Raw genomic sequence first — 14,079 nt, forward strand, 5'->3', positions numbered from 1 at the left:
TCTAAAAAACACCCTTCCAGTGCCACCCTTAGTCAGAATGACCAAGCCAGTTTTGTATTCATCTAGCCAGTCCACCCCAAATTCCATGTAATTTTAATTTTTGTACCAATTTGCCATGTGGGACAATGCTCTCTTGGCTCTCATTGACAGAATATGCTTGTTGTGGACAATATATAGCAAGAGTTTTGGACAAATTAAGCTCACTGAAAGTTTGAATAAGAATTCTGAGAGATCTAGATAGAGCAGACATGAAGATGTTTCCACTGGTAGGTCAGATTAGGGGCAGCATGGTGGCTCAGTGGCTAGTACTGCTGCCTCATAGCGTCAGGAACTCTGGTTCAATTTCAGCCTCGGGCAACTGTGTATGGAGTTTGCACACTCTCCCTGTGTCGACATGGGTTCCCTCGGGGTGCTTCGGTTTCCTCCCACAGTCCAAAGATGTGCAGATTAGGTGAACTGGACATATTAAATTCTCAGAGTGTTCAGGGATGTGTAGGTTAGGTGCATTAGTAAGAGGAAATATCGGGGAATGAGTCAGGGTGGGATGCTCATCAGAGGGTTGGTGTGGATTTGTTGGACTGAGTGGCCTGTATCCACACTGTAGTGATTCTATGAAGGACCCAAGGGCTTAGCCTTAGTGATGGGACAGACCTTTAGAAGTGAGATGAGGAGCAATGCTTTCAGCCAGAGGGTGGCAAAACTGAAACTCATAGCCACAAACGGGCAGTGGAGGCCAATTCACTGCGTGTATTTAAGACTGAGAGAGATAGGTTTTTGATTATTGAGGGGATTAAGATTTACAAGGAGAAGGCAGGAGAATGGGGTTGAGAAACATATCAGAGTTTAGATCAGAGTGGTGCTGGGAAAGCACAGCAGGTCAGACAGCATCCGAGGAGCAGGAAAACCGAAGTTTCGGGCAAAAGCCCTTCATCAGGAATACAGGCAAGGTGCCTCCAGGGTGGAGAGATAAATTGGGGGGGTTTGTGTGGAGAGAAGGTAGCCAAGTGTACAATAGGTGAACGTGGGTGGAGATGGAGGTGATAGGTCAGAGAGGAGGGTGGGGGAAGGTAGCAAAGAGTACATTAGGTGAATGGGGGTGGAGGTGATAGGTCAGAGGGGAGGTGGAGCGGATAGGTGGGATGGGAAATTGGCAGGTAGGACAGGTCATGAGGAAGTGCAGAGCTGGAAGGTTGGAACTGGGATAAGGTGGTGGGGGAGGGGAAATGAGGAAACTGGTGAAGTCCACATTGATGCCCTGGGGTTGAAGTGTTGCGAGGCAGAAGATGAGACATTCTTCCTCCAGGCGTGGGGTGGTGAGGGAGCGGCAGTGGAAGCAGCTCAGGACCTGCATGCCCTCGGCAGACTGGGAGGAGAAGTTGAAATGTTGGGCCACGGGGCAGTGGGGTTGATTGGTGTGGGTGTCCCGGTGGTGTTCCCTGAAGCAGTCTGCGAGGAGGCATCCAGTCTCCCCAATGTACAGGAGATTGCATATCAGCCATGATCGAATGGCAGAGCAGGCTTGATAGGCAAAATGGCCTATTTCTGCTCTGATGTCTTATGGATATTATTTTTTAAAATCAACCTGTCATTATGTTATGGCACACCTCAGTAGCAGGTACAACTTGAACTCAAACAATCTGGCTCAGAGGTAGATAACTAACATAACACTACAAGATAATCTTACAATATCATTGATTACTTGCATTGCAAGAGGAAAGAATAATCAATTTAACAAGTACAGAACAATAGGGTTAGATTTTCTTTACCAGGATTGGATAAAACATTTTGAAATCAAACTAAAGTATGCAAAATCAAGAATGGATGGGACAAGCTAGAAAGACGGGACAATATTTACAACAACTGAGTTGTCAAGACCAAATGCAAATTGGGAAGATAGGAGAAACTTAATAAGAGTATTGCAAGTCTGTGGCTTTCCCATCCAGTGCTAGTAGTTAAATCACAAACTGTCAACTTTCAAGTAGAGAGTGGATAGCTGTTTGAAGAAAATGGGTTAAACATAATAGGGAAACAAGACCAACTCACTGGGACTAGGGTCAGTTTTTTGTATGGAAAGTAAACAGACTGGATTGGCCAACTAGCTATGTATTTTTCACATTTTATCAGTGTTGCAGATGTCTTTACAGTTTTATAAGTCAGAAAATAATTATTTTCTAAATAACAAAAAATGTTTCCAGATGATAAATGCTTTTGCATCTCTTTTTCAGAGAAAAAAAATAATCCTGGTTAAATTCAGAAAATATATGGTTTCCATGAACTGCATACATCTGCCAGCACACTAATGTATTTTTATTAAATCTATCAGTTCTGTCCGAAAAAAATCTTTTCCAAAAGACCTTCAAAATCTGACAGATCAAATCTTATTTCTATTCTCAAACCTAAGCAAGTGGTGATAACACCAACCACATTCAACAGTGCAAATTGATTAATCCCCCTTTTATAGAATTCCACCTCTCCTGATTACACCTATCAAATGTTAAGTACCATTATGCTGGAGTGACAACACATGGCAAATTCCCCATCCATTTGCAGCAGTCTTTGTGGTCCTGCTCGCCTGTACTAACACTGATGAAAAATTAATTTCCCTTATCTACAACTAAGCCACGAAATCCAAATCCGGCAAACTGGCAACTCTTTCTGTACAGGTATTATGAAAACCTCTGAAGATTAATTGCACGTCAGGTGACATGAAATTAATTTCTGTATTCCTGACAGACATTTGATACTCTGTACTGAGAGAAAAGATAACATTGTCAGAGTACACAGAACGACAGCAGTGCAGCTTCCCGGGCAGCTTCGCAAGGATTCCCTTTATAAAAAGGATACACTGCCTGTCAAAGGTACAGCCACCAATCCAGTTGCTGGCAGACTTTGCAAGACAAGAATCTATTAACAGTGACACAGTGCTTTTTTTTAAACCAGTTGCAAATAAAAGAAAATTCAAATTTCTATTCAAATCCTAGTGACAGTTATGGGAAAATAAGGAGATTTAGCATTCTTCTTTCACCTTAAGGTATAAAACCTGAATTATTTGAAGTACTATTAATATCAGTCAAAAGTTTAATTAGTACACATGGGTATTACCTACAGGAGATTTTACTGGAGGTCACATATAGATTATTTTGCACTTCTACAAGCAACACCGTCTGGCAAAACAAAAATCAGATTTAAAGGTGACTCACTATCAAGTCAAAAATGTTGATTTATTTTCGAAGATTTATTTTCCCAACATTAACTTGTACTAAACATAACAAGCAAATGACAGAAAGATGCACTGTGAGGCTATACCAGATTTTAACTTCCTAAACACCTGTGAATGCACAACAGAAGTCTCTGAACCACGGCAAAAAATATATTTGTGTATACTCAGCACTAAAAGGCCACATTCAATGACACTGAAGGAACAATTAAAGACAAAATTTCTATAAATCATGCTACAATTGTTTTTTCTGATGCAACAGGATTTTTTTCAAGCTTCAAAAACCAAACTGCTTTAGCAAATTATTTTAACCTTGAAATGAAGATGAGTAAATTGTAAACCAAAGCTGGAACAAAACATACAAAACCAAACATTCATATTCGCACCTGTGATATGACTTGCAAAAACCGAGGTTATCACTGTCAAAGTTAAAACAAAATTGGCTTTCTTTCTAGCAATTGCACAATGCATATGTCCAAAGAAACCTAGGTCTTACCATAGTTGGAAGCTTGAGGACTCTTATTTTGGGATTAATGTGAGGCCCATCCCCTCCTCCACTGTTCATCCTTTGCATTACAGTCCGTTTCACACCAGGTTTTAATTCTGGAGTCTTGACTGAAGGGACAATCACCTTTCCACATTGCATGCTAGATCCTGGTAAGTTAACAGATTTAGGCTGAACAACTTTTGGAAACTGAAGTGGATTTAAAGGTGCAGGTCTGACCTGTTTGATTTGGTTGATGTTCTTTTTCATTTCTGCTTGAACCTGTATAACATTCCCAGTTTGATGAGTTTTAATAAACTGCTGTTGTGTTCCTGTTCCTGTGACTGGTTTCTTTGTGAATAGTCTGTTTTTTATGTTTGGCTGTACTAGGCTTACAGCTTGTAGTGTGGACGTGTTAATGTTCTGGAGAGCCTGTGAAGTATTTACTGGTTGTGATAGTTGTTGTGCAGTAGGCGGCTGCTGCTGCTGTTGTTGTGCAAGACGTTCAAGCAATTCTTTCTTTCGGGCACCGGCTTGCTGCTGACGTCGGAGTTCCTTCTGTTTCAGAATTTCTTCTCTGAGTTTTTTCTGCTCTTCAATTTTCAAACGATACACTCGTGTTTCCTCATCTTCATCTGCAGGCTAATGAAAAAAAATTCATAAATTCAGACACACAAAATTAAACTATTTACAAAATTGGTTTTACACAATTTTGAAACTGTCTACTTAAGTGCAGAAAATACAAAAAAATTGTTGAAGTCAAACTGCACATTAAGACAATGTCACAGCCAGAACTTCGAGAGATGGAATGCAGTGGTGCAGCAAGGCAGTGAAGCTAATCCATACTCCTTTAAGTTAGCTCAGGCTGAACAATGGAAGATGCTGGGAAATTTTTAAAAAGTTCATTCTCTCCCTGCAGAAACAATGTGACAGAACGCAATTAGTCCGAAGACAATAATTAAAAGTCGAACAAATACTCACAGTAACTGCTGCTTTCAAAGTAGCCATAAAGTGCAGTCTTTTGTAATTCAAGTACAGGTCGTTCTGCTATAACGGGACAGTTGTGTTCCTCTGCAATCTTGTGCTACAAAAAAATCACTAATAGAAAATCGCTACATCCGTTCAGTAGAAAGTTCATGTTATCAAAACTATGGCCACACTTCATCAATCGCATTATAGCCAATTTGCGCTGATGAAACAAGTTATAGCAGAACAACCTGCAAGAAAAGCACACAAAAAATTCATGTGCATATATTCTTCCATTTCATTCAAAAGAGAAAAACACTAAAGAAAACTGGGAAAGGACAGGAGAATAACAAAGTCTGTTGTTCCAATTAATGAGCCAAGACCTGTTTCGGTGCTATGGAACTAAATAGTCCTTTGTACTGTAAATTTCATAATTCAACATGAAGATACACAAAATACAAAGAATGTAAATACCCCTTGAAAAATTAATGACTTACTTTCTTTGACATTTATGTTATTTTAAAGAAAACTTGGAAACCAGTTTACCAACTGAACTATGGTTGTAAAATAATTACTTTAAGAGTATGCCTTTCTTATAATTTTCTACGTATTAAGCATTGGCAAGGGAAAAACAGAATTTGATCAAGCATATGGAACTGGCGAGCTTGCAATCCAATATCTGCCATTCTCTCAATTTTTGTATACAAATTACAGCTAGCCAGTCAAGCCCAATGTACACAACATATTTTTCCTATTTCATAGAAGCATCCAGTCTTTAGACAGTCCACTGTAATTTTACACCACAATCCAGCAGTGGAATCTTAGTAAACTGCCATGAACCTTTTCACTGGCAACCAATTTCTGTGGAGAAGCATATAATTTCTGGGTCAGCAGCTGTCATGGATGGATATAAAAAGGAATCAGAGGTAGTGGAGAACTTCAGTGAGTCCCAAGACTAAACACGACGGCCAAGCTTGCTTTTCTGAGAGGAGAATTCATGTTGGACCAATATATTGGAATTCTTTGAGGTGCTAACAAGTGGATAAGAAGGAGGGATTTGATAAAGTTTCACATCAAAGGCTATCACAGCAAAATAAAAGCTCATGATGCCCAGGGCGACATGTTTGCCTGGATAGAACATGGGTTATTGAACAGAGAGCACAGTGTGCCTCATGCCACAGGGATTGGCATAATTCTATAATTTATAGAAATGACTTTGATGAGGGAATAAAAAGAATGGTCATAAAGTTTTCTGAAGACTCAGAGCTACTGTCAGGACAAATAGTAAAAGGTCTCTGTCTGAGTAAAGATGCTTCAAAAGAGGTGGTGATGTAGTGAAAACGTCACTAGACTGGTAATCCAGAACACAGTGTTAATATTCTGGGTACATGGATTCAAAACCCACCATGCAGATCATGAAATTTGAATTCAATAAAGATCTTGAATAAAAAGCTAGTCTAATGGCAACCATGTAACAATTGTCAATTGTTGTAAAAATCTGTTCAGATTAGATTACTTACAGTGTGGTTAGTTCATGAATATCCTTTAGGTAAGAACATCTGCTGTCATTCCTCGTCTGGCCTACATGTGAAGCCAGACCCAGAGAAATCCAGATGACTCAACTGTGTTCTGGACAATTAGGAACAAACAATGATTGCTGGTCTTGTCAGGAATGCCCACAACCCATGGAGGATTTTAAAATAAAGCATTTGGAAAGAGATTGATGACATTAACATAAATTAATGGATGTGATCTGATTGCCATCACAATGACATGGTTGCAAGGTAATTGGATGGTAATTTAAATGGTCATTGGATAGACATATGGATGAAAATGGAAGAGTGTAGGTTAGACAGGCTTCAGATTGGTTTCACAGGTCAGCGCAACATCAAGGATTGAAGGGCCTGCACTGCACTGTAATGTTCGATATAAACTAGTCTGGGATCTGAACATTGACCTGACCGTTCAGAAAAACTGGAAGGAAAGGACAGACAGTGTCCCTGCTGATGAAAGAGGAGATGAGTATTGTAGTGAAAATGAACCTGGTTTGCAAGGTAAAGATGTAGACATGTTTGATTGTAAATAAGTAAGGACAGCAGGAAAAATATAGGTTACAGGTGGGACCAGTCCTCAGATACCTCAACAGTAGCTACAATGTAGAAGAGAACATAAATCAAATTGTAATTAAAGCTCGCAAGGAAGTGCTGCCATAATCCAGAGTGGCCTTAATCTTCCTACAGATTGGACCAACCCAATTGGCAAAGGTAGTCAGGGGACTGAGTTTAAAGAATGTATGCAGGATACTGTCTTGAAATAATACTGTGGAAGAGATGATTTTAGACTTGGACAAGAACAGTGAGATAGAAGTAATTATTAACCTCACAGCAAATGATTCTTTCGGGAAGAGTGATTATTGCATGCTAAATTGTCTGAAGGCAAGAAATTTGGGACTGAAATTGTGAAAACAAAAGTAATCCCTGCACAGAGGTAGGGCAACAAAGTTGACTAAAATCAATTTAAGTCAGGTCAGTAGATATTTATCAAGATAATATTTAGAGAAGTAGTAATGAGAAAGAATTGTCTACCTTTCTCAACATAAGAGGCGGCAACAGCCTCATGGATATTATTGCTGGATTATTAATCCAGTGACAGAAAAAATGTTCTGGGGACACGGGTTCAAGCCCCACCTAGCAGATGGATGAATTTAAACTCAATAAAAATCTGCAGGAGTCGAATGATGCCATGAAGCCACAGCCAATTTCCAGAAAAAGCCATCTAGGTCACGAACATCCTTTAGGGTTGGAAATTGTCATCCTTACCTGATCTGGTCTACATGTGACTCCAGACTTCAAAGTAATGTGGTTCACACTTAACTGCCCTCTGGGCAATTAGGAATGAGCAATACATTCTAGCTGAGACCCTCATCCCACGGCTGAATAAAAAAAAAATTGAGAAGGAACAATCATCCATAGCAAACTACGGAAAATAAAAGATGGCACCAAATTAAAAGACAAGGCATTAGGTTGTGCAGATTAGTGATAGGCCAAGGTTATGGGTAAATGTTTTAAACCTTCAACTGACAGAAAAAAGGGGTACTAAATAAATTTTTGAATAAACCATCATGAAATATAAAATCAAAACATTTGTTTATTTAAAAATAAAGTATCTGAAGTAAATTATGGACTCAGAGGATGGGAGTAAGAGAGAATGGAAATTAACAATCAGAAAACTGCACTTTGAAATGGAAGAGACTTTGAAGAAATATTTTGCACAGGTCAGATATTCCTTCTCTGTATACCCGGAGCAGACTTAACCAGTCCCGTAGACATGCTGACTTTGGGCCCTTTGGAAAAACTTTGCCTGGCCCAAACGGATCAAGTTATTTTTCTCAGAAGGTCAAACTCAACATGTCTGCACATATTAAAGAAAACCAGAAATTGCTGGAAAAACTCGGCAGCATCTGTAGATAGAAAGCAGAGTTAATATTTCCGGTCCAGTGATGATTCTTCAGAACTGATTGTAGGTAGGAAAAGGTTGATATATATGTGAAAAGGCTGGGGGAGGGGTAAGGAGTTTAAAAAAAAAAGATGGGGCCCAGAGAAAAGGCAAAACTGTTGGGCAGATAAAGGAAAGCCTGGGAGAATGAATTGCGACTAACAGGGACCATTAGGAGATGACAATGGGTGGGTTTGTGGTAGTAGTCCACATGATGACAAGACCGAGTGTATGGGTTGGGGTAAGGACCTGGGACGAGGTACTGAGCCCAGAAGGCTGCAGAGATCCCAAGTGGAAAATGAGGTGTTGTTCTTCCAGCTTGTATTGAGCTTTGCTGGAGCATTGCAGCAAGACCGAGACAGAAATTTTAGCCCTGGAGCATAGCGAAGTATTGACATGGCAGGCAATTCCTGATGAAGGGCTTTTGCCCGAAACGTCGATTTCGAAGCTACTTGGATGCTGCCTGAACTGCTGTGCTCTTCCAGCACCACTAATCCAGAATCTGAAGTGACAGGCCTGATCGGGTTAAACCAAGTTGTTTTCCAAAGAGCCCTAATAGATCAGAACAGATCCAAACTCCAAAAAATATCCTTCATCCAAAAAAATAGTGTTGAGTATTGTTACAGCTATACTCATCCAGGCAAGTGGACAGCGATCCATCACACTCTTGGTGGGTGGTTTATACATGGCTTACAGGATTTGAAGTATCAGGTGAGTTACTCGCCACAGAACCAGGACCAGCCTCTGAACTCCTCTTGTAGAAAATGTGCTTAGATGGCTAGTTCAGTTCAATTTCTAGTCAATAGTACCACCCCAAGAATGATGGTGGGGAATTCAGCAATAGCATGGCCATTGAGCGTCAAGTGACGATGGATGGTTTCACTTCTGTGGGGGGTGGTCATTGCACACGTAAGCAATTACCATGCAATGTCATTTGCAACATCAACCCAATCCTGAACATTGTCCAAGTCTTGTTGCATTTGGATATGCATGTATCAGTATCTGAGGAGTTGCGAATGGTATTCATCACTACGCGATCAGGAAAAACAAAACCCCACTCTGAACTTGTGATGAAAGAATGGTCATTGATGAAGCAGGTGATGACGATTGGGCCAAGGAGGCTACTCAAAGACCCAAGGAACTCCTTTAATGATGTCCTGGGACTTGGATAATTAACCTTCAACTGCATGAACCACTTTTCTTTGGGACAGATTGGACTCCAACAAGTGGAATCTTTTAATGCGATTCCCAGTGATTTTGTTTTGCTAGGGCTTCAGAGTCAAAACATGCCTTTATCTCAAGGGAAGTCACTCTCAGTTCACCACTGGTGTTCAGGTCTTTTGTCCATGTTTGAACTAAGCCTGTAATAAGGTCAGCAGAGTCAGCCTGGAAAAATTCAAATGGAGCATCAGTATGCAGGTTATTGCTAAGCAAGAGCTTCTTGAATACACCGTTGATGATCCCCTCATCACTTTACTGATCACTGGGAATAGACTGATGGAGCAGTAATTGGTCAGATTGAATTTGTCCTGCTTTTTGTCTTGAGGAGATATCCAGGAAATTTTCCACATCATCACGCTGATGCCAGAGTTGCAGCTGTATAAGAACAGCTTGGCTAAAGGCATCACAAGCTGTGCAGGACTAGTCTTAGATTAGATTAGGTTCCTTACAGTGTGGAAACAGGCCCTTTGGCCCAACAAGTCCACACCGACCTGCCGAAGCGTAACCCACCCAGACCCATTCTCCTACATTTACCCCTTCACCTAACACCACGGGCAATTAAGCATGGCCAATTCACCTAACCTGCACATTTTTGGATTGTGGGAGGAAACCAGAGCACCCGGAGAAAACCCATGCAGACACGGGGAGAATGTGCAAACTCCACACAGAGTCACCTGAGGCGGGAATTGAACCCGGGTCCCTGCCGCAATGCTAACCACTGTGTCACCATGCCAACTACAATACTGTGCCTTCCACAATGTCTTCAGGACAATATCGCAATGCTGTCAGATCCCATTGTCTGTGCAGTATCCTGTGTCTCCAACCGTGAAGTGAATTTAGTTGAAGTTGGCATCAGTAATGTTGGGACCTCTGGATTATCTGATGGAAACTAATAGGAGACCTACTCACTGATTATTTATTTCGCAGCTTCATACTATCAGTTTAAGTAGTTTTTCAATTGTTTAAATGGCTGTAAAACTGCTGAAAAGAGTGGGCCCAAAAACACATGGGCTAACAACAGCAGTCATTAAAGGTAAGGTACCTCAGCTTCAATGGTGCAGCTGAATCAAGATTTTGAACACAAATGAACTCAGCAGGTCCTCTTTTTAGTCACAGTTAAACCTTATTGATCTACTGATTTCATGGTATAGTTAAGATGCTCAAATCTAGCTGACTGAACAGAGCTTCTCTAAAAGATGTGTGTTCTTGATGCTTCTGAGTAAGATAGAAACCAACACAATCATATGGAGGACGCAACCTGACAAAAGCCCACAGGACTTAAAATTACCCAGAGACATAATTTTACTATTTGCTACGAGTGATGACTAACTACTGTGTGTTTCCAGAATCCTCAGTTTTTTTTCATTTCCTTACTTTTGTCTTGTTCCCCAATTGGTCCATTTTAAAACTCTCGGTGCCCCCAACAAGGTTCCCTCAATTGCATTTATATTCTTTATAATTAGGACAGAACTATTACAGGAGAAAAATGAAATGCCAGGACTCCACAGGAAGTTCAGAAATGTAAATATCTTCCTCTCAATGTTTTTGAATTCATACTGGTTTGTGGAGGGCAGGTGAAGGACAGCACTGTTGTGCTTTAGTTAGCAGGTATTATAACACTTTACCTTTTCTTCCCCCATCTGTGTTCTAATTTTTCAGCATTTACTAATTTTATAAAATTCAAAAATTAAAGCAGGGGCATTGTTTTTTAGGTCAAGGGAAAACTATTAATACAAAAAGAAAAAACATAGCATTACTGTATTTCTTTTTCCTGGCTTGGAAATTCCTGGCCAGCATCCAAATTCTGCATAATAATCTCCATGTAGATTTCTTCTATCTTGCTTCCTTAAAGTGAGAGCTAAGCAAATGGCAGATTGCAAAAGTGAGTAAAAGAAAATATCTATTACCAGTTAAGTTTATTTTGAACCTTATGGTTACTGTAAATAGTTTGAACAGAACAGTAGTTTGCACACAAGTCACTCTTCATAACACCATTGTTCGTGTTTAATTAACTTTTTATTTGACACATGTGAAAAATCATTCAGAATCCTAAACCCAATTTTAATTTTTTGGTGCAAGATCAACTTGGAAAGGAGAGGTCAAGTGACAGTCTTATGGCTTCACAATTTGATTGTGGTCATGAAAATGGAGTGCGCTCTCACCAAGGAAGGCTCAAGAATTGATTTTAGGATCAAAAGAATATCACTACTGGAACTCAAAATATCCTTCAAAAAAATTAGCAATGTTTCTTGTGTAATCTTTTTCAGGACCTGGAAACTTCCTATGACAGCTTTTTGGCTCTCAAATGGAAGTGCTCATTAACAAAGGAAGAAATATCTGGAGAGTTCAGCAGGTCTGACAGCATCTGTGGAGGGAAAGCATTCAGTGACCCAAATCATCAGCTCTGCTTTCTCTCCAAAAATGCTGCCAGACTTGCTGAATTCCTCCAGCTTTTTCAGCTTTTATTTCATTTTTCTAGCATCTGCAGTTCTTGCTTTTTTCCTTTGGCATAATTCATTAATTGTACTGCCCCAAGTCCCCAACTTCACGGTGTTAAACTAGTACTGGAGCATTAACGAGGTATTCAGATTCTGACTTTCACACGTTAATGAAGCTTATTGAAAGAAACTATTTATTGGAAATGTGGAACATCAAAGATGCTACTGGAAACAAAGAAGCCAAGCTGAAGAAATAGTAAGCTAAAATGAACACTTGCCATTTGTATTAAGTAGGGAAAATATGCAAAATACCAGAAGTTCTAAATAAAAATGGTATTAAGAATCTATGGATGACCATGAAATCATTGCCAATTGTTGGGAAAACCCATCTGCTAATTGTTGGAAAAAACTAATAGCTTAAAGGGAAGGAAATTGGAGGAAATCTGCCATTCTCACTTGTTCTATCATACATGTGACTCCAGACACAGCAATGACTCTCAACTGCCCTCTGAAATTGCCTAGTGAGTCATTCAGCCTTATCAATCACCAAGTCGTCTCAAGGAAGAAATGAAACGAGTCAGATTATCTGGCATCGACCGAGACACCGGAAAAGACCAGAGGCAGAAGCTGGCTGAACTAATGCCCTGTCCAGGTAAAAACAATGACTGCAGATGCTGGAAACCAGATTCTGGATTAGTGGTGCTGGAAGAGCACAGCAGTTCAGGCAGCATCCAAGTACAGCCGCAATGTGACCTCCCAATTCCTGCACTCAACACACTGACCAATAAAGGAAAGCATACCAAAAGCCTTCTTCACTATCTTATCTATCTGTGACTCCACTTTCAAGGAACTATGAACCTGCACTCCAAAATCTCTTTGTTCAGCCACACCTCCCAGGACCTTAGCAATACGTGTTTAAGTCCTGTTCTGATTTGCCTTTCCAAAATGCAGCACTCCACATTTATCTAAATTAAATTCCAACAGTCAATCCTTGACCCACTGGCCCATCTGATCAAGATCATATTGTACTCTATGCAATTCTCCTAGAGGAAGAATGTTGTGAAACTTGAAAGGGTTCAGAAAAGATGTACTAGGATGCTGCCAGGGTCAGAGGATTTGAGCTGTAGGGAGAGGCTGAATAGGCTGAGGCTATTTTCCTTGGAGCGTTGGAGGCTGAGGAATGACCTTACAAGTTGATAAAATCATGAGGGGCATGGATAGAACAAATAGGCAAGGTCTTTTCACTGGGTTGGGGGAGTCTAAAACTAGAGGGCAGAGAGTTAAGGAGAGAGAAGGAAGATATAAAAGGGACCTACGGGGCAACATTTTCAGGCAAAGAGTGATGCATGTATGGAATAAGCTGCCAGAGGAAGTGGTGGCCGGTACAATTATAACAATTAAAAGGCATCTGGATGGGTCTGTGAATAGGAAGGATTCAGAGGAATATGGGCCAAATGCTGGCTAATGGGACTAGATGAATTTAGAATACCTGGTCAGCATGGACAAGTTGGACCAAAGGGTCTACTTCCATGCTGTACACCTGTGACTCTTAGTTTTGTTGATAAATTTGTCAATTTTAAATCAACAACCTGTGCATATTACTCAATTACAATTTAGTTAAATCATGAATGTGTATCCTTTATATAGAATTTTTAGTCACAGTCTTGAAGGAAAAGTCAACTTAATTAAATTATTATTTTATTGTTGGTGCTTTAATGGAACTTAATTAGTTGTGAAGAGATACGCTCTGAGCAATATTGGGACTTAGTCAAGTGATGCTGTGGTCAGTAGCACAATTGACAGGTGTCAAAGTTCTGCAGGCTTTAGAATGCAGACTTTCACTTAACCAGTGTTTCATACAGTGTGGCAGCCTCTAAAGGTTACCTGATAGCATAGCAAGAAACAGCAATGCTCCTTCAACAAACTGAATAATCCTCAGAGAAATGCAAAGTTTACCACAGGAAGTGCAAAGCAAGAGCTATAACTTAAATTTCAATCACATACAAACAGCAGACCAACTGTTTCGGATAAACAGAAGGACCTATGAGAGATAGACAATGTTTTAAAAATTTAATAACGCACATTTGTAGTATAAGTATTGAGTCTTCACATTCTCTGAAAAATTAAATTGCAGAGTTTAAAAAAGTAGTTTCATTGTAACTTTCTCATACCATTAAAACAAAATTAGCACTGAATACACCAACCCTACACCTTACGGTGTCTTTCATGGAAAACACGTGGGTTAGGAAGCCAAAATT

General features: G+C 40.0%; 1 protein-coding gene across 2 annotated transcripts in view; it reads right to left on the minus strand.

The window, feature by feature from the left end:
* rbm33a (RNA binding motif protein 33a) overlaps positions 1–14,079 on the minus strand; it is a 162,425-nt gene that overhangs the window by 51,608 nt on the left and 96,738 nt on the right. For both annotated transcript variants that reach the window (XM_072576224.1, XM_072576223.1), the window contains exon 15: positions 3,714–4,343. In XM_072576224.1, coding sequence (XP_072432325.1) covers positions 3,714–4,343 — 630 coding nt within the window. The remainder of the gene's footprint in view (positions 1–3,713; positions 4,344–14,079) is intronic.

This window comes from Chiloscyllium punctatum, chromosome 8, assembly GCF_047496795.1.
Source record: "Chiloscyllium punctatum isolate Juve2018m chromosome 8, sChiPun1.3, whole genome shotgun sequence".
NCBI classification, from domain to species: domain Eukaryota; kingdom Metazoa; phylum Chordata; class Chondrichthyes; order Orectolobiformes; family Hemiscylliidae; genus Chiloscyllium; species Chiloscyllium punctatum.